Source organism: Anas platyrhynchos, chromosome 5, assembly GCF_047663525.1.
Source record: "Anas platyrhynchos isolate ZD024472 breed Pekin duck chromosome 5, IASCAAS_PekinDuck_T2T, whole genome shotgun sequence".
Lineage (NCBI taxonomy): Eukaryota > Metazoa > Chordata > Aves > Anseriformes > Anatidae > Anas > Anas platyrhynchos.
Genome location: NC_092591.1, coordinates 53,855,930 through 53,878,477, shown reverse-complemented (window position 1 = coordinate 53,878,477; position 22,548 = coordinate 53,855,930). Strand labels below are relative to the sequence as shown.

General features: G+C 45.7%; 2 protein-coding genes across 39 annotated transcripts in view; both read left to right on the top strand.

Annotated features, from left to right (window-relative positions):
* The window catches only part of NR1H3 (nuclear receptor subfamily 1 group H member 3), a 29,563-nt gene extending 27,611 nt beyond the window's left edge, over positions 1-1,952 (top strand). For 3 of the 4 annotated variants that reach the window (XM_027457469.3, XM_005028714.6, XM_005028710.6), the window contains exon 9: positions 20-1,952. In XM_027457469.3, the coding sequence (XP_027313270.1) occupies positions 20-166 (147 nt within the window). In that variant the 3' untranslated portion in view covers positions 167-1,952. 4 annotated transcript variants of the gene reach the window in all.
* Positions 1,953-3,523: 1,571 nt separating this feature from the next.
* The window catches only part of MADD (MAP kinase activating death domain), a 65,063-nt gene continuing 46,038 nt past the window's right edge, over positions 3,524-22,548 (top strand). For 32 of the 35 annotated variants that reach the window (XR_005266147.2, XM_027458826.3, XM_038180009.2 and 29 more), the window contains exons 1-4: positions 3,524-3,682; positions 15,398-15,589; positions 18,926-19,540; positions 22,149-22,452. Coding sequence is in view for 34 of the 35 variants with exons in the window: in XM_027458826.3 (XP_027314627.2) it covers positions 15,528-15,589; positions 18,926-19,540; positions 22,149-22,452 (981 nt within the window). In the remaining variant the exon portion in view is untranslated. Of the gene's footprint in view, positions 3,683-13,172; positions 13,312-15,397; positions 15,590-18,925; positions 19,541-22,148; positions 22,453-22,548 lie in introns of those variants that run through there. The other 3 variants (XM_021278267.4, XM_038180018.2, XM_072039094.1) reach the window with 2 other exon arrangements.

The window sequence follows — 22,548 nt, the reverse complement described above, 5'->3', positions numbered from 1 at the left end:
AATTCCTCTGACCCTGCAGGACCACCTGATGTTTCCACGGATGTTAATGAAGCTGGTCAGTCTTCGGACACTAAGTAACGTCCACTCTGAACAGGTGTTTGCCCTTCGGCTGCAGGACAAGAAACTCCCTCCCCTGCTCTCAGAAATCTGGGATGTGCATGAGTGACTGCATGCTCCCAGGGCACTGATATGCCGACATAACACCATGTCCCAGCCTTTGCTAACAAGAAGCCAGCCTCCCCTCTCCAAAGCACTGAACTCTGGGCTAGGCAGTGCAGGGAGTGATGAGCCTGGGGTTGCAGTGTTATCATGAGATTATGCAGGAGGCAGCTGGGGTAGATCAGATGGGGGGGTTGGTTTTGATGTAGTGCCCACGCCCCAAATGAGTAGCATGAAACATCTGAAAACGGTAGAAATGAAGACCCTCCCCACGCACATACACCTCTTTCTTCAGAGTCTCTTTCTCTTTTCTAAGCATGTCCTGGGGATTGGCCCATTGATCCTTTCCTCTCTTGTTGATTATGAAAATGAATTTGCAGGAACTTGCCAAACCATCTCTGTTGAGAGTAACCCAGCTCAAAAGGCTTCTGCAGGGTCCCCAGTGTACCTGGATCTGAGGAGCTCAGGGAAGTCAATGTGGATGTTCTAGGGGTTTCACTGGGTTTCCGATAAATAAAATCTCTTGTACGTACTGCCCTTTACAAAGATTCCAAGAGAAGTAGCTGTTATTTCTTTATTATGAGACTTCATCTCTAGAGTTGCCCTTTCATTCTGACCCTTCTTTGGAAAGAAGATTCCTCTAATGTGTGATGCCCTTTGTCTAACAGGGAGGTCCTCTGGGTAGGGAACATTTGTACATCAGGAAGACGTCAGGCATAAAGCAGTGGACTTTTTTTAACATAATATATTGCAATTTTATCTCATGATGGTTCTCAAACAGTTTACTTTACCTTTGATTTGCTAACACCTGGAAAACTTTAGTTCAAAACAAATCAGGGCATAGATATTGATCTTTAGGAGTGGAAGAGAAGAGAGGAAGGTGGGAAGGACTGGTACCTAGACAAGGTAGGTGTGGTGGAAGGATCTCAGAAACTTCCAAGAATTTGGAGCATGTGGCATGTGTTCCAAGGTGAGTGTGAAGATGTATTTGCAAAGGAGAAGAGGACATGCTGCATTTAGTGAAATATGTGGGCATTGCGTAAGCTATGGGCTGCACAACTCAGATCGCGGGTTGCAGGAACATTGAGTGTAACCAGATCCACTTGCATCTTCTTCCTTATGCCAAAGTCTTTCCAAGGTACTTGCTCAAGGTTCTAGTGATTGTTGTGGGATATGGAGGTTCCCGCTGTGTGAGGAGTGCCAACTGCTTTAGAAGAACTCTTGTGTCTTGTATCTTTTGTCGCTTTGGGCACAGTGAGATCCACGCTGGATGTATGCCCTACATTCTTAAGTATCCACATCCTCAAGTATTCTAGGATTTACAGCAATATTTTGTCTGACAGAAGAGAAATATACTGTTCCAAAACCTGTTCCTTATTTTCCAAGAAATAACATCTTATGGCAGATCTCAGAGATGTAACCTGAAGTATCCTGGTAGCTTAGTCTCATAAGCCTTCTCTGTCATAGGGGTCTGTTTGCTTGCCCGGTGAGCATCCCAAGAGCCTAGGTTCACAATGGCTCGTTGTTTTTTGTTTGTTTGTTTGTTTTTTGGCTGTGTATCTGAGCGCTATGCCCGTGGTGAGGGTATTGTGTCCATTTTGCACTTGAGGTTGGTCCCCTGCCACTGGCCTTCACTCTGCACCTTTGTAAAGCACTTGTAACAATCTGTAAAATAATCTGTTGTTTTTTATAACTCATTGCAATTGCAAAAATTCTTGTTAAAATCTGTATTTTTAACTAATCTGTTTGAGAAATGTTAATGTTTATATAAAAGAATAAAGCCTAATACGGGATTTTGGCGTTCTCTGTTGTTCCTTCATTAGACTGGAGGAAGGCGGAATATTTTTGATGTAACAAACTCTAAATTGATAAGAAAGTGAGAATATAGGTTGGGGAGAAGCAGGAAATAGCAAAATAAAAATAACAGCGCAAACCCAGGCAGTTTCCTTTAACCTCTAGTGTGAGATTTTAGCCTACAATGTACCCTTCTTTGTGCTGTAGCTGGCAAATGAGTGAATTTAAGCAAATGTTGTGAGGCTATTGATTATCCATACATATTTTACCTTAATTTGAGCTACACTCAGAATTTGAGCCTTTTATTCCACGTGCTCCACTCCACTTTCTGCATAGCCAAGCTCAACAAAATTGAAATATGGGTCCTAACTATTAACTAGCCACAGGAGAATCAGCAGGGTGTGAGGTGGGGCGTAATGAGCAGACCTCAAGAGCTCAAGCCAGCCGTGCATGGATTAGAGGACAGCTGGGCCCTGCTGCAAGGATTTGCTGACAAACGAGGCTGTCAACAGCCAGAAGAGGCAATGGCAGTGAAGCTGCTGCCCAGTAACAGGCGCTGCTTTGAAGCTGCTGCTTGAGCAGCTATCTGCCATCTCATTTTTTATTAATCTGAAGATAAAAGCTGCATAGAAGCACGAAGGATTTTCAAGTTACAACCAGTAATGCTGCTGTTGATGGCAGCTGTGAAAACAGTGAATTTCCTTGACTCTGGCTTCTCTATGCTTTCGTGCAGGATCCTGTAAGCAAAGGTAAGTCCTTAGTTTACGTTCTTTATTTTTCTTAGTGCAAATGAGTACAGAATTGGTTTTTAGTTTTACAGCCACTTCCCGCATTAGCCTGAGGAGGTGAAATAAGCAAGTGTGAGGGAAAAACTTGCCTTGAGCTCAGCAGTGCTTTAATATTTGCCAAATGCTACCTACTGCTCTCATTCTCTGTCTCTGACCTGTTTCAGGTTTGCTGTTAATTTGGCTGCTGGAGAGGTTGTGGGGTGCTGGAAGCGTCACCGGTGTGTGACAGGGAGGGAGGGAGGGAGGGAGGGAAGGAAGAAAGGAAGGAAGGAAGGAAGGAAGGAAGCTGTGTTTGCACAATTGGCTCAAATGGATGGGGGTAGCAGGAGCAGATGGGCTGATTTCTGAAATCCCAATTCCTCTATGAGGGGGAGAGCGCAGATGTTTTGTGCTCTGTGTAAAAACAAAACAAAACAATTTTTTATTTTTATTTTTTTAACCATTTTGCACTTTATTGTAGTTTTTTAAACCACGGGGATGCCAGTGGCGCTAGTGGTTGCGTTTAGGATTTTGTTCATTTGCTGTTAAAGGGAGGTGGTGATGCAGCGTGTGAGCGCTTGGAAGAAATCCTTGAAGCTCCACCTCGATCTTGTCCCAACCCCTTGAGGCCGGCAGCCCCGGGCCTCGCCTGCTACGAGCTTTCACCTGGGGGCTGCCTGTAGGGGCGCCAAGGCCGGCATTTTGGGGTCTCCTTCCCTCTTCAGCCCTCCCCGCCCGTCCCCTCAGCCTCCCCTCAGCGCCTTCCCGCGCTCCGCCCCGCGGCTGCGCCCTGCTGCGGGCGGCACCTGCCGCCCCCCCGCGGCCGGTGTGCGGCTCCGCTCCGCCCTGCCCTGCCTCCCTCCTTCCCCCTGTCCCTCCCCGCGGCTCCCGGGGCTCGATGCGGAACTGCCCGGGCGGCGCAGAGCGGCCGGGGGGCGGCGGCGGAGGCTGTGGTGGCGCAGGTGAGCGCGGGCGGCGCGGCGGGGGCCGTGAGGTGATCTCGGCGCGGCGCTGAGGGGCCGCCCGCGGCTCCAGGGCACAGCGGGGGCCGCCTGCACCTCTCCCGGGCCGAGCCGGTGCCGGCAGCGGGTTTGGGTCCTTCCCGGCCGGGAAGGGCAGGGGCAGGTGGGAGGGAGGCGCTGAGGAGGAGATGGCTGAGGTAACGCCGCTGGGAAGGCGCCTCCGTGCCCCTCGGCTTGAGGGCAGCGCGTCCTGCTGCGCCTCCAGACAATGGGGGTAGGAAATCCGCTCGGCGTTGGGCAATTTCTGGGGAAATAATGTCTAATCCCGCTTGGAAATGGCCGCTTTCCTCGGTGGCTCGCCTCCTGAGGCAGAGCGCTGCCTTCCTGGCGGTGTGGAGCCACGGTAACGAAGGAGGAACGATAAGCGCCACAGGGAAGCGATTCCTCTTTCCCCTTTCCCCCCGGGTACCACACCGAGCAGCCTGGGTGCCCGTGGTGGAGAGGTGGGCTGTGAAGCTGGCCGCACGCCCTGCTTTCCCCGGCAGGCCAGCCATTTTCTCCACGGTCAGCCTCTCGGCTTGGCGTGCTCGCCCGTGTCCTTGCTCTGCGCCTTGCAGCATCGCTTATCTGCCAAAAGCTGGCCACCGCCGGGCAGGAGTGAGGGAGGGAGGATGTGTTGTGGTGTCCTGAGGGTCACGTAACCGAGCCAATGTCATCCAAACGCTGATTATTTGGGAGGCGCCTCCGTTTTTGGCCTTTCTGCTGCTTGAACCTTGGGTACTATTTTGGGCAGGCACAAGACGTGCTGGCTGTTTTCAGCACTAATGAAAATCTGCAGCACTGACACATCAGAGAGAGCGTCCAAGACAGCCGGCATGGTGAAAATGCAGTTTTTGCAAGATCCGAGCTTGCCATCATCTGATAGCGTGTTGCGTAACTCTGGAACGGATCGATCGTTCCGGCTATAAAATTGTCCTTCTGCTTTACTGTCATATTATTAGAAATTTTATAGCTTTTGGACCCAGTTTAATACACCCTACGATGAATTATATGCTCCTTATGCATCTTACTGTGTGCTTAATAAAATGGAAAATCGTTAGAAAGTCTCTAGCACGCTTTTGGTTGGAAAATAACACATCTTGTCTGCACGAGCAGATCTTGTACGCACCTCTAGCAGTGCCGTGGATGTGCTGAAAGTCTGGCTGTTTGCGATTCTACCACATTAACGTCTTCCTCTTCCAAGCTGTGAGTTTGCATTTCTCTCCATACTGTTACTACTTTTAAAGCAGTTCTAGTTTTACTGGATGGACTAAAAGGAAAAGGGAAATCATGTCCCAGCCGAAAGAATGATTTCTATACAAGATGCATAACGTGGCCAGGATATGTTTTGATGATGCATGCGTTATGTGGTAAAATTAGGAATGGCGGTGAGCTGTGTAGCAAGTGGCAGAAAGATAGGTCCTCTAGTTTAAAGCTTTTACAGAAGAAATGTACGTAGATATTCTACTGGGCAAACCTCTTCTTCAACCTTGGTACCGTCCTGTAATTCCTTTGCAAGCGGACAGGCTGTGCCTATGATGAAGTCCAACTTCAGTCTGCTTCGGAAGGTTGTTGGAGATGAGAAATGTAAGTTTCAGAGACTTTTAACAGTGAGCTGTGCCCACCTAGCCACGGTAGCTAATTACAGGATGTCAGCGTTGAGTTAACGTTGGCTTTGATTTGATCTGGCTTGGGGAGAGGAGTACAGAGGCTCCTAATTTATCGCTCATTCCCTCACCTTACTGAATCATCAAGTTGGATGTAGTGGGATGTGTTAGAAAATATCTTTGCAGAGGTATTCTGTCTGGTCTGTTTAATATCTTTTGCAATGAGTCAGTTGAAAAAAAAACACACAAGTATATATATAAAAATTTCTGGTATTAAACTAGAAAGTCACAAATACTGTGGAATTCAGGGAGAAGAAATCTCCTTACAGGTCTTAATGTACAGCGCTTGAGGTAATATGTCTGTGGAGAAATAGCAGGAAAAAAATCTGTTAGAGAAATGACTTTCTTTTGGGGGGAATAATACTGTTTGAGATTCAGTGCCTGAGTACGGATAGCGAATGATGCAAAATTTAGTCATCTGACATTACATTTAGTCACGTTATCGCTCCACGCTGTGGTGTTTTAACTGGGTGGGTAGCGCCAACCTGCCCACAAGATGGAAGCTGACACTTTTCTGCCACAGCTAGGTGCAGAGCCGAGCGTTACTTCCCGCCGTGCATATGTTAGAGCCTGGATTAATTCCTGCAGATGTCCTCTGGCCTTGCTGTGGTGACGTTTAAGGTGTACTGCGTTACGTTTCCGAGCCCCTTAGTAGAAGGGCTTTGACATCATTATTCAACGCAAAGGTAGGAAATACAGACTGCAGCTCCTGCATGGGGATTTGTAGGAGTGAGGAAAGGATTTAGCAACCAGAATGCGATATTAATGTGTAAGAAAGCATTTAGAAACAGGAAGGAAAGCTTAATATGTAAGATTAATGCCATTTCCACTGCTTAAACAATCTCCGTCTACCTCAAAGTATAAATTCTAGTGAAGGAAAAGCATCGTCAGCGACCTACCGAGAGAAGAATTGGAATAAAAATAAGTAGCGTGAGGCACTGGTTGGAAGGGAGCATTTTTAATGGGATAATCCGCTAATCTGTGGAGTAATTGTGGTATTTGTTTGATCCTGGAAGGGTTTGTGGCTTTTCCTTCCGTACCTCAGGAGCTATGAAAGCCTGTTACGATGACCTGCTGCTCAAAGTTACTGCCGTCTGTAACTGGCCCTGTGCAATTCAGCTAGTCTGTGCTCTGCTGGCTGAGATAGAAACTAATTTTAGAGAGATCAGGTTCTCTGTCGCTGGAGGCCTTTAAATCTGTCACGACCACGCAAGTATTACTGTTGATAATCGAGAGATGTGCTCCACGTTTGTTTCTTGGCACTAGGATAGCTACTAAACCCACAAACCCCGCAGCACTGCAGACACGACCCACGCACTGCCACGAGCTCGGCGTTTCCTTGTGGCTGAGGGCACCCAAATGGAGGGGCTCCCTTTTGGGGCCCAGCGGGTTGTGAGATGCTGTGTCAAGTGAGAGACTGGTGTTCTTTCATGTCAGCACGAGAAATAACACCTCAGTGTCACAGAGAGGAACAAAGTCTTGTGGTTTTCCATCTCTTCCACAGCCTTCAATGTTCACAGCTGGGGCAGTCCCCAAAAAAAAGCTGGTCATCACCTAGCCTTGGATCTGTCCTGTGATGCTTGTCACGATCTACCTTTTCTGGTTTGTTTAAGACTTGATTTCTGAACGCTCGCTCTCAGTGGTGTTTGTGAGGATCAGGAAATCAGCCTTGTTTTTATTACACATGGGACAGAGACAGCTGGGCTGATGCTATCTTTCTGGTGGCCTCCAGAACTCGGCGTTATCTTATGAGCAGAGTCTTACGATTTTGTTTTAATCTCTGCACTTTCTTTGTTGTGTCTGCGAGTTCAGCAACAGCAGAGCGTCCTGCTTCCCGTCCAGTCTGGCCAAATTTCCCACTGCTGGTATCAAGTGGCCATTCTCCACCTTACGTGCAGCTTCGACACCAGCTCCCCCACGTCTCTGCTTGCTGAGCTCTGTGCTGCTTGCTCCGTGTCCTGTGGCACGGGATGGGAAGCTCTGCCTCCTTCGCCTTGGTGCAGCTCATCAGATAACAGGAGGAGGGTTGGTGATAATGATACTCCCTGGTACTCACCAGAATTGCTTCACACACGAACACCAAGCCGCTCTGCTGCAGCGTCTGCATCTGTTTCCTCTTGATAGTGGTTAAACCCTGCTCTGCTGGGGCTGGTGCTTGGGGCGTTTGTCTTCTGTCCTCCACACCATCTCCTTTCTCCCTTCGCTCTCGTGTCAGTCGTCAAATGCAGCCAGCAGGGTTTGTGGTTCCCGCCTGCCACGGCTCTGGCAGGGAGGGAGCGGGCTTTTCTCTTTGCTTTCCCTGCAGTTTGGACCAGCTGGTGCTGTCGCTTGTCACGCAGATTAATAGTAGGTTCAGTTTAGAGTAGGAATTTTAGCTGTGTCCCAGTGTTTATGAAAAGGAGGGGAAGGCACGGAGGTGGAAGGAGTAATTAAGGTGGGTGGCACATGGAGGGAGACAGACTGAGTGTTTCTCAGATAAGAGGGAAGAGACAGGAGGAGCTTCTGGGCGCCACTTCTGTGGCTCTGAGAGCAGCAAAGTAACTCAATTATTTCAAATGCTTCTGCTTATTTTCCAGTTCTCATTATCCTGAGCAACGTTTCGGTGTTTCCGTGCTGGCTGTGAGTTTGCCCCTTGAATTATTGTCAGGATCTGGGAGCGCCCATCACTTGTGCCGGCACGGCCCATGTCCAGGAAAGAAAAGAACTGAATTCCCGTGCCTGCTGGTGGTGGCATCACCAGAGATGTCACCTGCTCAGTGGGTAGTGTCACAGCTCGAACCCTGCATGCTGGTGTGCTCCTCGCTGCTTCTGGCCCCGCAGCTCTGCTGCCTCTTGCAGGAGGCTCTTCTGGGCGCTCCCAGCGCTGCTCCCCATGCCTGGGGGAGGCCCCGGGGCAAGAGCGAGACTCTGAATAATTTAGCAGTTGCGTCCAGCAGTTTCCTCAATTCAGATGCCGTGTGCTTTGTTGTCTTCTGGTTAATTTTTTATGGACGTGCGTTTGCAGTGTTGGGATTGTGGAAAAAACCCGCAGGTGGCCACGTTACGGGAACCATGGCCGGCTCGTCACGCGCTGAGCTGGATGGAGGGGCGAGGGCAGGCAGGGGTCTGCACCCACTTCCAGTGCCCTGAGGAGGTTTCCCAGCTCAAAACTCAAGCTGGAAGCAATTCCAGTTTGGAAAAGGATGAGAATCCCGTAGTGGCTGCAGAAGGTGAAGCCAATTTAGTTCAAGGGCATTCTGTAGTTTTGGGTTGGCTTTTTTTTTTTTTTTTTTTTTTTTTGGTTCTTGCAAAGTGTTTGAGCAGATGCTAGTGGAGACTTGAGGACTGATGAAAGGCCAAAGGTAGAAATAACTCTTGTATTTTGTGATGGTGCTGTTGTACAGAGGGCTGGCTGGGTTACAAGAGGGTTTTTAAGCCAGAATTTGTGTTCTGGCACAAGGATGGTTAGTCGTGATCTGCAGGGCAGGTATGGAAGGGTTGTTTCGGGCAGTAAGGGAGGAGAGGCAAATAGGGTCTGTAACCTAAATTGAAGTGCTTAAAATGCAGGCAGGGCTGAGGCTACAATCGGACATTTCCTTTCTGTTAGCAGCTGGAGAAAAGTAAAAGCATGTGCTTCTCCCGCATTAGTGTATCCCTGATGCCTTTCCCCAAGAGTGCAGTAGAATAAAATGGATCACAGTGTTCACATGCCGCTCATCCTCACCTTCTGGTCTCTCATGGCTAATGCAAGGCCTTGGTCATGGCTTTTCTTTCTTTCCTTTTTCTTCTTGGAAACAGCAGTTGGACACCTGAGCCCCGTGCTTTTCAAGTAGCTGCCGCTGGGTACAGCTGCGCCTCCGGGACGGGGACCGCTGGGACGACTCCTTTGTGTTTTCTGCTGCCTGCCAGTTAGGATTGCCCGGTCGTGCTGGCATGCTTTGCATGTCCCTTCTGCACACGAGTAAGGAACTGGTGGCAGCAGCCGTCCGTGGCAGCATCGTGTGCATACCTAGATGAGAGAATTTCATCAGCCGCGGCAGGGCCTCACGTTAGGTGAGCAGTAACCACTGCTGATGCTCCGTGCTTACGCACACGGAGAACCCGACCGCCTGGGAGGCTCTTAATGCGTTGCAGACACCAGTCTGCCATCCAGCTCAGGGGCCTGCAGCTGCTGGGGCACATCTGAGGGCACCCCAAGGCGGTTCTTGTGCTGCCGGTGGCAGCGGCAGCACTGGGAGCCGTGGCGGTGGAGCGCGGCCGCTGCTCTATAAATAGGGCCAGCAGCCGGGATCTGGGGACTGCAGGCTGGGTTGCTATGGAGATTGATCTGAATCAGATTACCCGTGGCTCTGCTCACAGCCTGTGCATGTGTGGCGTGGCCTCGCGTGTACAGCCGCCGGCTGCTTCGCACAGACGTTTGGCCGGAGCAGGGGGAAGCGAGGAGGGAGGCAGCCGGAGGGCCAGCATATGGCAAGGACACCAAAATCTGTTACCATGGCAACTGAGACCCTGAACCAGCCCAGCTTCGGTCTTGTGGTGCTGTGAGAAGGCTTCTGGCTGTGCCGTGCGATGCTTCTGCTTGTGAAGCCGCTCTGGTCACGTTAGGCCTATTTTTGGCTGTGCAAGCCACCTCCATTTTGCTAGAAACCGATGTGCAGGCTGAAGATGTTTGGCTGTGTCAGCAGTGTCAGGCACACGTGCAGGACGCAGCGAGGTAATATCATCCTTCTGTAGGAGGAAAGCAAGAGGTCTTTGGGTTACTCACATTCATCACAAGGGCTTCTAAGGACATCTTTTTGTACCAGCAAAACCTGTTTTCACACTTGATACTATAATTTTCTTTAATCTAGCTTGGCACATGCTGTCTCTCAACCGTTTATATATGTGTAAGAAGTGGAAGCAGTTGGGATTCATCTGCTGTTTTATCTGTAAGAGCTCTTACTAACGCCAGCGATGCCTGTGCCCTGGGGAGGATGCTTTCAGAACCACCCTGCAGTCCTGTTCCCTGCTGGGGTTCTGATACCTGGAACCGCTGCGTTTCATGGAGCCACACCTACATTGTAGGCTACCTGTGCTAGATGAGTGTACCGTTGTCTGCCTTAGGTATGTCTGCAATGCTTTGAAAATACCTTTTTTTTTTTCTCCCCAAGTTGTGTCAGTGCTAGTATCTGTTGGGGAGTCACAGCATTGGCATGCACTGCTTTCTTGGCAAGGTAGCACAAGCGAAGCAGCTGCACCAGTATAGCAAGTCCATCCAGGTCTGACTTCAGAAATTGTTCCATCTTCTGTCAAGCTCTTCCATCAGGCTCGGGAGGAGGGGGTGTTCTCAAGCCACGTGCACTCCTGTCTGTGTTCGTTGTGCTCGTGGAGCCACCATAGTGCCTGGATAGGGGAGAAACAGCACAATGGGCTTCCGAAGGATGGTGCATAGTTTTAAGTATAAAACTACAGCGGTGTTGAATACAGCTGTTAAGCAGCAAAGGTATAGAATGGCTAATACAAAACGGGGACTGCTTGTCTGCTTCTTTAAAAGCTTAATACAAGCACAAGTAGGATGTGCTAAAACAGGTCACGGCTGGAAGTAGCTCCCTCAGTGTACTCAAGGTGTGTAACATGAGAAAATGAAACATAAGTCAACCAAAAAGGGGGCATTGAAGCTTCTGGCCATATCTGTGTTTGCTTCAGCTTTCGGTTCAGTTCAATTCATGTGTAATGTCTTGATTTCTCAGTAAACAACTCAGTAAGGTTGGCTATAGATCTGAGCTGAGTACACACTGTCTTGGCCGAATATAAATAGAAATTCAAGATGTTCCGATGATATTTTAGAACTGAAAATTGTTCCTTCTGGACATGGTTGGAAATCTGGTCTTTTGCAAGATGAGGCTTCAATGAACCAGAATTCATATGGCTTCTGTCCTGTAATTCTTGCTGTCTTCTTCATGAGCTTCCTCCTTTTTCTCTCAGATATTAATGCCCCTCTGTATGCTCTTTACTTACGCATTTACTAAATTGAATTGTCTGACCCCAATTTATATTCTAAGATCCATGTACTTGTAATTGAGTATGTTTCTTGTGTCAGATAAAAGCCAGAGATAAGGGAAGGACAGACCTCATTCTGCTACCATCCTAAACTGGTGAGGAAGCACCAGGCAGGAGGACTTAGCATCTGCCTGTTGGAAAATAATCTGCTGCTGTCTTCGTATCATTCTTTGGAGCAAACGAGTCCTTTAAATGCATGCTATCATAGAGGTGAGTGTAAGGCTGGTCTATCAGAGCTGGAGTTCAAGTTATTCTTTGACTAAATGACTTTGTTCCTCTAGCTGTGCATCTAGAAAGAAAAGAGGTTTCAGCAAAGGCTGGAGACCCTGAGGTGTGGATGAGACGGGCGCCGCACCGTTCATGTCTCCCGGGGGACTAATGCCGGGGTATCGGTCTGACGCGGATGCCTCTAAACTGATAAGGAGGCTTCTGCAGTTCTGTCCTGTTACTATATCCGTCCTGTGGTGTGGTGCTTTCCCTGCTGCGTTCACAGAGATTTTTATTTCTGGGAGGACTTCAGCTTGCAGGATACCACACAACTTGTCCTGTAGAAGTTCTACCACAACCGAAACGTGGGTGGTTGGGGAATTTTGAAGAGTAGTGTAGCACCAATAATAGAAGTGTTGTTTTGAACACTTTTTGTCTCAGTTAGTGGAAAACCATGGGTTTTCCATGAGCAGTGCTGGCTCTGGCCTGTGTCTTTATGTCTGGGCTACTGTGTCAGTTTGTACCACCTCATGAGGGTTGCTGATAGCTGCTGTGGTGTGTGGGTAGTGCTCATTCTCACCAACCTGTTCACCGTCCCTCTGAGTGCTTGCTTAAACAGTGCTGATCTCTGAAACACGATGTGTTCGTGCAGTATGCGTCTGTGGTGGCCTTCGCTTCTTCTTTCCCCTTCCTTGAGCCGCAGTTAGAGGCAGTTTCTTCTCAAATGCTGCTTGACAGTGCAGCCTTCGAAGGGCTGCATCCAAGATGTTTGTACAGAGAGAACACGCTGCAGAAGGCATGTTCAGAAAAAGCAACCTAGAGTTCAAGGAGCTTGAGAGGCAGAGCAGGCCATCAATGTCAAAACCTGTGCCAAGATACTGCCAAGATACTCTCAGTTCAGACATATATCCTCAGGTCCCAGTGGTAACATGAAGTAACATGAAGAAATTAGAGAAGCAACTGAGATCTTCCTCAATCTTTGGTCTCGTTCAGTTCTAATGTACTCAGTTTGTAAAAGCTAGAGGAAGGATGGTAGCAAATTCCTGAGGAAGAAGCTACTTCACCTCCTCATTGCCTGCAGAGAAGTGAGCTCAGTAGTAGTTCGTGATCCCTGAGCTACTCGCTCCTACTTCTTCCTTGTGCCTTCACGAGCACTTGTGTGGCCGCTTGGTGAATCTAGTCATAGAAATAACCCAGTAAAAACTAAAGTGGCATGGGAAAGGAAGAAGAAAGAAAGAAGGGTGTTAATTTTAGTCCTTATCAGTTCCCTGATCTGCTTCATCATGTCACTGCACGAGCTCTTGTACCAGCACAAAGCACGGCCTGAAAGCGAGCTTTGGGCAGCTGCAGGGTGAGAGGCAGGACTGTGGAGCCTGTTTGTGTTGGCTCCTGTAAGTTAACCCTGGTGTCCAGTGGCAACCAGGAGCAGGAAGGTGAGTTCCAGCAAATGCTGATCTAATGCTCTTTAGTTGTTATCACCCTTCTAAATACTAAATCTGTGAAGAAGAGATTGAATAGAGGAAGGCAAAAAATACCTAAACTTCATTCTGATTCTTCTAGCTCTTGCTCCAATTCACCAAAACTTCATCTTCCAGAAGAGGTGTTCTCTTTGTGCTCTTATGAATTGCAGTCGTAAGAAATGTTTTCCAGGCTACACAACTGAAGAAAAAACACAGGATATGGACAGGTCACTGAGGGGTGAGCTAAGGTTCTGTTCTTATGTTCTTGTAGCCTCTCACTTACTCTGTCATTCAAAACTGAAGGCAAAATAACCATATGATCATCCCAATTTCATCTTGTTCCTCTCAAGTTTGTGTACAGCAAGATACTCACAGTGTGTGTTGGATCAAGAGCTGTCGCAGGACAGATTCTGCAATGCTTTCAGTGATACCATTAACATGAATAAACAGGAGCTTTGCTTCCTGTGCCTGTTGTTCAGAGAAGATAATTTATAAAAAATATTGCTGCTGAGAGAAGGTGTTTCATACCGCTGTCATTTACAGACCTTACCCCAACTGTAATTTAGGATCTACTGAAACCCGACCATGAAGTCTTAAAAAATATTTGGGAGTGGAGGGGATGTGTAAGATTTCTTTTAATTTTTTTTACTCCATAATTAATGCTTTCTAGTATGCATTTCATTTTCAGGAAATCTTACCAGTTCGTAGATTTTTTGTGTTATTCTTAATGCTATTTGGAGGGATAATGAATGAACTTCCCCAACTGTGCATGAAATACGAAGGGCTGGAAAAAAAGCTGATGTGTTGCTAGGCTTTGAATGAGGTTATGAGATACTGATGGTTACAGTGCCTTTACCTAGCTTTTGGTTGTGAAGTAATGTGAGAAACATCAAGAAAATTACCTCATTTTACTCAGGTTTTCAGCTTGTTAGTAAATTTGTTTTATACGAATAAAATCTAAGTGTTATGTTGCAGACCTGAAAGGTTTTAGTACAGTCATAATTCTCTGTATTCTGTGTTAGCTCTAGGAGGTAGAGATAAATCAAAATAGAAACCTCGTTATCAATACACACCAGAAGACAATCTGTTCGTTCTTTTTAAACGTAAAATAGCTTTATTAATGCTTTTAGTGGGCTGCTCAGTTAACTTGTAGTGCAGTTTGAGCATCTGTACAAGATGAGATGTACAAGATCAAGGAAATGGAATAAAGTCAGTGAAAAAAACTTCAGTATGATTTACAAGGAGTGCTTCTGCTCTTGCAAGCTGCAGCATGCAGCAGGTCTGTATCTTCACAGGAAAAAGTGGTGGGATTGCCGTCGTTTGGGGCCGTGAAGGTCATTGGGTTTGGGAGGGTGAGGTGCAGTACATCCAGCTGGGCTTCTCTTGATATTACCCCTTCTTTAGCTATGTTGCTTACCAGACACGTAAAGTGCAGGTGGCAGTTTTTGCTTCAATTGTTTAGCTGCCATTTAAGGCTCTTTCCCAAGCACATGGGAATCCCAGGGTTTTGCCTAGACGACACTGTTGCCTCAAACCATTTCATGAATAGCTCTGCCAGCGACAGGCTTCTTTGCTTGTCTGCGGTCATTCTTGTGATCCTCTTGTTTATTGTGTGGTTCATCTTGCTTTGCTTTTGTGGCTGCATGTAAACAGTTCCTGTATTACTATTATTTATTAATAATAATAAAGCAACAAAACCACCCTGGGTTCCTTTTTATATTTTTGCTTTCCATCACACCTGAGAGGAAATGCCTCGTTCAGTCCCTGCTGCGTTTCTGCATGTGGTGGACGCTCTGGATCGTGCCTTTTCTTCATCATCTTGCTCTAACTACAGTCTCACTTTCTGCTGCCTCTGTGTCCTCTGGAAAGCACCTCCTACTTCCACCTTAAGCAAAGTATCAGCTGGTGCTGAGAATAACACTGTGTTTACTCTTTATTTCCTGTCTTCCCATTAGCAACTCGTGCTGTAATTGAGCTTCCCTCCGTAAACTGCAGCTTGTTGCTATGCTGAGAGCCAGGCCTTGGTAGAGATTTCTCCCAGCGCGTTAACGAGAGCTGCTCATTCTGATGTCTGTGCAGGTTCAGGAAGGATGCCCCAGCTTGGGGTTAGGACTTTCTGAGCCTATGCATTATTAATATGAGCAACTCAAAACAGGTGAAGTGGAAATAAATCTCATTTTGTGTATTTATACTCGTGAAGAGAGGGAGGTCTGGGGATGGCTGTAGCTACCCAGAACACAAGCTTTGGGGGAATGTAATTAATACATATGTGTAATTGGTATTCCTGATTGTGCCTTTGACACTTGTGCTTTTCTTGATCGTAGGTTGAACTGGCCAGACATTTCCAAAAGCGAATTGCTCCCCAGGGCACTTGGTCACGGCTGACTGGACAACCGACTGCTGGATCCATGAACAGGAACTCACTGAGATGACATAGGGAGGGGGTCAAGGACAATGGTGCAGAAAAAGAAAAGCTGCCCTCGGTTACTTGACTACCTTGTTATCATTGGAGCCAGGTAAGGGAGCAGATTCTCAGCTGTGCTTTTCTGTAGGCAGTAGAGGTGGTGGGGTGGGGGGCAGCACGACAAATAGCCAGGCATCTAGTGATGAGGCCATGCTTTGTGCTGAAGAAGAGTTGACTGGAATGTGTGCAAAAAGGGGGCATGTACTTGCCTAGGCCGCTTTCTGAAAGATACTGCTGCAGTCAGAGGTTTTTTATTTGTGGTCTTTAGACCTTTACAAGGGTCTGCAAAGGGTGACTAAGAGTAGCCGGTTTATGTATGACTGATAGCTTGTGAGTCTGTACAACTTTGCTTCCACTGACATCAGGACAGGCTGATTCACAAACTGAAAACACTGAAAGCCACACGGAAGTAAAATGCTGGTTGGGTTTGCTTCTTTAGCTTTTGAACTGTAGTCTGTAAACCCAGTTTAAAAACGAGTCTGAAACTTACCTTACTTGGCCACGTTTCCTTCTAATACTCATTTGTCCTATTAGGAACTACATGAATCCTTTTAATATTTTATTCCTTTTTTTTTTTTTTTGTCTTAGTCATCAATAAATAACATGTTATGCTTGTCTACTTAAACAGCGCACACATCAAGCCCACATTTCATATACCCTATATCTAATACACAGATGCTCAGCAAATGTTCTTTTTCTCTGTTCAGAGTTTGTGGTAACTTTCTGCCAGTTTCTTTAACGGTGTGTTCTGAAATGTTTGTACTTTCGTTTCTAAATATCAGCATTTTATGTGCATCAGCCTGTTGCTTTACCTCCTACTTTCTTTTCAAAATGCTTTGAGTGCAATATTGAAATAGGCTAAGTGGAGGAAATGAAGTAATTTCCTAAGTAATAACTGTTTTATTATTGTGTTTTCTGGACAGAATAATTCAATAGTTTAATTATTTCTTATTGTCTGTAGAAAAATAACCACGATTTTTCTGTGAGAGGTGGAACGTAACTAGGTGAAGAAGAGGGAAGAAATATTAACTGCCTCCTCCAGTGATGCTCACAGTGTCTGATGCCCTCACTTAAGGACTTGCTAGCATCAATTCTGTTTTTTGCTAGGCAACAATAGCTAGATTGCTACTGCTTAGAGGTCTGTTGTCTTATTAGGCACTTCAACAAGTGTCTCTGGTAAGAGATGCAGTTGACTGAAGTAACTTCCACCGCCGGTTCCTTAGGAGCTCCGTGTGGCTTTACCATCCCATCTCATTATCCAGAGCACACAAGTGGCAATGTCTTCTGGAAGTACTCCTTTTTGTTAGAGAGAACTCTTCTAAGTGTCTGAGAAGACTGTCTTTCTGTCTGTAGCTCATAGTATTGCAAAAACATGACCTTAGGATATATTAACTGGTACTTTGTTGGTGACTTTTTATAACCATTTATTTCCAAGTAGACTTTTTAAACAGTACCAATATTATTTGACATTTTTCTTAACAGATGATGCATTAGTGGATACTGATACATAAAAGATTTTAGGGCTCTTATTTTCTTACAGTATTTCAGTACTTAACCATTCAGACAGTATAGATTTTGTTACCTATTTATATCTTACTAAAGCATGTTTATTTTTAGTTTAATAAAGTTTTTTGTTTGGAAGAACTATGTTCAGCAGAACTATTTATGCCAGTGATTTTATTTTGTAAATTAAAAACATTCTATTGATATTTGTCTTTTTTTGTTTGTTTGTTTGTTTTGTTTTGGTGGTCCTTTTTTATTTTTTTGCTTGTTTTGGTTTTAAATCCAGCACTTCTTAGATAAGAGATGAATAAGTTTCATCTCTATTTTGAAATGGGCAAATCTGAAGTATTAAGGTGAGAAAATGTCTCGCATGAGGTCCCTCACGAGAGTGATGGTAGAGCCAGGGCTCCTGCATCCCATTTAGTATTGTGCTTACTAAATCCTAATTACTGTAGAAAATGGCAAGAGGACAGACTTTATAGCAAAGGGGTCAAGCCAGAGAGAGATTGTTTTGGGAATATTTTTCTTCCCTTGCTTTCTGGTTTTCACAATATTATTTCTCTGGCAGTTATTTGGGTAACTTTCATGGGAAAGTGGTGGTAGGAAAATTAGTTAATGCCTTGAAACAAGCTGTTTCTTTGGTGAGGAATCAGGTATAGATAGTGTTGCTTGTCTTTGTGTTCCATTAGTGATTTGCTGTACAAAGATTGGTGAGACACGGTATTAAGTAGGCCTGCATACAACTACCCAGCTTTTGTAGTAGCTTACACTCTAAATCCAACTAAAAAAAAAATAAAAACCAAACACACACACACACACACGTTTGTTAAAACCTTTCAATGAGAATTTTACAGGATGAGGTTTTGCGTTCATGGAACTTGTCAAAAACTCTGTTGCTAACTTAATGGAAGCCAATGTCATTTAGGGTTAATAAAATCAACAACAGGTTGTAATGTGCTTCACCAAATAAACTAACATCTTTTTTTGTATTACTTGGATCACTTGGTCAGTTGACTGTTGATCTGACTAAAGGCAGCTTTACTTTTGCTGTTTTTGCTTGCTTTCATCCTCTTCCCACACTCATCCAGGAAAAGCATTACCATTCTTGTTTTTTCCTCTACTTTTCAGCCTGTGGTTACAATGCATTTCTGCTGGACTTGTTAAAACTTATATGTTATACATCATTTCACAGTATTGTTAGCTGTGTTACACTTCTGTCACAGCTGCTTCCTGCCTGGCAAAATTGTGGTGTTGCTTTCAAGACTGACATAATGTTTTAATCTATATCACAGTCCCCCTTTATTTGCCTTGGCAGGATACTATAATTTATTATTTTCGTAGAAACCTCTCTAGGAACAGTCCAAATGTTGTCAGTATGTCTTCGTTATAGGTCTACATAAATTCCATGGACGTGCAATAGGTGCACAAGGCCCTGGTAGGGGGCTTTCTCTTAACTTTTTCATTTTGTTCATCTGCTGAACAGTGTCTTTCCTACCCGAGTATTCCCCAGAGACCCATGCAGTTAAACTCATTTTGGAAATCAAAGTCAGGGAAACATAGCAATATGTTATTCCCCTGGGGACATCATGCTCTTGAAACTCGTTTTCTGAGTCAAATTTGAATAGAGGGACTCCTTGTTGGGCCTTGGTAGTGATGGTGTAGACTTTTTTTTAAGCTTTCTGCAGTTCCTGGGCTTGTGTTAGTGACTGAGAACTGTGGCTAGTGATTGAGGTGCTGCTCTTCCCCTGGGTATTAGGGTTGAGGAGAATCAAAGATGAAGCTGAACTTGCAGGCCTCTGACACGTCATTAGGGAGATACCAAAGATTTTATCAACATTAATCAAGTGAGTATGTGTGGTTTTTTTTTTTCTATTTGTTTTTGTAGGCAGCCAAGCAGTGATAGTGTTGCTCAGACTCCTGAGCTGCTCCGACGTTATCCTCTAGAAGACCACGTGGACTTTCCTCTACCTCCCGACGTTGTGTTCTTTTGCCAGCCAGAAGGATGCCTGAGTGTGCGGCAGAAACGCATGAGCTTCCGTGATGACACTTCTTTCGTCTTCACCCTCACAGACAAGGATACAGGAGTCATTCGCTATGGAATCTGTGTCAACTTCTACCGCTCCTTCCAGAAGCGAGTACCTAAGGAGAAGGGAGAAGGCACGGGAGGACACCGAGCTCGGGAGGGACAGAAAACCACCAAATCTGGGGATGTGTCTGCACCCCAAGAGGATGCGGGCACTGAGAGTTCAGAGAGCGGTTCTTCGCTGCAGGTTCCAAGTACAGAGTCTACCCCAGATGTGAATCGATCACCACGCAGCAAGCGGCTGGCCAAAGGCAGCCATCGCTCTCGGAACAGCACCCTTACTTCTCTGTGCATCCTTAGTCACTATCCCTTCTTTTCCACCTTCCGTGAATGTTTGTACACCCTCAAGAGACTCGTGGACTGCTGTAGTGAAAGATTGTTGGGCAAGAAGTTGGGGATTCCTCGTGGAGTGCAGAGGTATGTTGAGGGGGGAGAAAAATTTTTCCTCCCACTGCTTTTTTTTTTTTTTTTTTTTCCAATTGGCAAACTGTCATGGCAAATGGTCTCCATAGGTGTAGCTGCAGAAACTGGTGGCTGATCTTTCTGCTGTTTTAACCCAGAATCACACTAGGAAAAGGAAATTATTGTGATGATTTGTGTAAAACTTCTCTATCTGGTTCTGTCTCCTGGTATGATTTTAATTTTTGATATGCCTGTGGAGGCACTGCTAACAACTGACTGAACATGATCTTTGTGAAGCTGAGCACTGATGCTGCGATTGTTGCTTTGGTGCATAAGCTCCGTGGCAGTGCGTGTCAGGGCTGGTGGTTCTCTGGCAGATTAGAAGCAGTTGAGAAATGGCAGGGAGAATTTCAACTTGGGGCCAGAGGGAAATGATTAAAGTATTTTTCATAAGCTCATTAAACACAATCTGAACTTCAGCGTGGGAGAGAGAAGACTAGAGCAGCAGGAATGGCTCAAGGAGATCAAAGTACGAGGTCTGAAGAGGAGAGAGAGGAGAGGTAGGAAACAAAGGAGCTGACTATGAAGCAAATGGGAATGGAGGTTTGCAACAGCAAATTAAATAGGATCTTGGTATCTTTTTTATGTAATATGGTAATCTTACATATCTGCTATTACAATGCTGGGTATGTAACAAAAGCTGTTGCACTGTAGGGTACAGAAGGACCAAGGTCTTTATGTGTATCAGTTATGGATGTATGTTTGTTTATTGTGCCCGATGCCTACATGCCAGGAAGATTTTTTTCCCTTTCCAATACATGAACTAGTAAGAGCAAATATAAAATGAATCTCTGGAGAAAGAGGGGATTACCTTACTATTAGGAGGGATTGAGCTGTGAGATAGCTCATAATGTGAGTTTGTGGCTTGGTACGCTCCAGCTTAAACTTCTCAAAAGCAAAAATTGACAGGACATCTGACACTTGCATCTTTGTATGCTTTTTATGAAAGAGGAAGTCTGCCCCTGTTCAGAGAGTGGTGACCTACTTGGTGGGTTCCTGCCCCAGAACAGCTCTAGGAGATTTTGCTGGGCTCGTGTCAATTCCTGCATTAACAGATTTATCACCTGAATCCACTGATGGTGAGGAAAAAATGTTTCTCTCAGAACAAAAATCATTTTTTTTTAAATGGAAGTATGTATTAAGGGAGCTTATTTCATCATTTGGTCTAGTCTAATCTTTTCCGAGGCAGAAAAGAGCTAAATTTCATGACTTTCTTCAACTCTGTGAACTCAACTGAATTTTGAAAGGAGAGCTGATGTATTCCAGTGTTTGAGTGGCATGTAGTATTTTAAAAATGTGCTGTTGTTGACCGTAATTCTTAGAGCTAAGAGGAGAAGAGCTGAGTGACAGATGAGGAAGGCAAGAGGAGGAGGCCAAGCATCCATCAGGGGGACGAGTAAAGCTGCTGGTTTGAATTACCGTGTGGTTTGCAAGCTGTGACCTGGAAAAGTAAAGTGGTTTTGAAGTGGTGGCAGAATAAAAATGCCAGCTTACAGCTTGCGAAAGGTTGAGTGTGCCTGTTAACAACTTAATGTCCTGTGCGTTACAAGTGGCTGAGGGAGGAGCAGAGGATGTGAAGCATCACAGTTTCTGAGAGGTATATCAGCCAGCGTAATCTCAAATTGCTCTTGTTTTGACCCCTCCAAAATTATGTAATTTTTGTTCTTTAAGAGGTCTCCAGTGTCATCCTTTTTTTTTTTTTTTAAATTGAGCTATTTGAGCTCTAATTTGAGCTATACCATTCTAACAGATCTATTACAGTAACCAAAAATACTTATCAAGCTGAAATTTGTGCCTAGTGGCTATAACAGGTTCACAGGGATCAAATGGACTATCCACTTTGCTTCCCTTGTCTGATCCAGTTTCAAGTTTTGAAGCACTGAAGGCTTGAGCAATGCTGCCTTTGAGCTAGAAGTTTGCAGTTTGCTAGCTTAATGCATAGAAAAATGCCTGCTTGTTTTGCTAAGGTACCTATCTGCTTCCCAGACAGCTTTTAGAAATTTATGTTCTCATTTGAAATGGAACCACTTCTGCTGTGGGTCGTTCAGCTTGTCAGGATGATAAAATGCAATTTAAGAGAGGATGTAAAAATATTTAATGATGCCAAAACACTTACGAGATCTCAGTGTGGCATATTTTTATTATCTCAAGTTATTACTTCATATTCTTGAAAAAGTCTGTAGAACTGCTAGACGCAATCCTACAGTCAGCTGGGCTGGACAAGATGTGAGAGTATCCCAGTTTCAGGCTGAATTTCAAGCACTAGGGCAATTCAGGATGTGTCTTCAGAGATCTGGACCTTACCAGATCATTTAAATGAATGCATGACCTCTCGGACCAACGTGACATACTTGTGTTGACTTCTGCTTCAGAAAGATCTGTACTTCCCCCCAGTTGTTGTTTCAGCAAGGTTAAACCCCTGTCTTCCCTTCCCAAACGTGTTAGCTGCATCTTTTGTTTCTTGGTGACTCTTCCCTTTCCCTCAAAGAGCCCTGCAACCCTGAAGAGGAACGGCTGTCAAATGAAGCTGTGGAGTGTTAATCTTCTTGTTCCCCATGTGCAGGGACACAATGTGGCGGATTTTCACAGGCTCGCTCCTTGTGGAGGAGAAGTCCAGCGCGTTGCTGCACGACTTGCGTGAGATTGAGGCCTGGATATACAGGCTGCTGCGTTCGCCGATGCCCGTCGCTGGTCAGAAGCGGGTGGATGTGGAAGTCTTGCCGCATGAGTTGCAGCCAGCTTTGACTTTTGCTCTTCCTGATCCATCCCGCTTCACCTTGGTGGATTTTCCATTGCATCTGCCTTTGGAGTTGCTGGGAGTGGATGCCTGTCTGCAGGTGCTGACCTGCATCCTTCTGGAGCACAAGGTAGGAAGGGAAGAGTTGGTCTTTGGACCAACTTAGAGCTTAGGAAGCTCTGCCTTCTCCACAGCCAGGGTAGGCTGGGTGTGTGTCTGCTACATT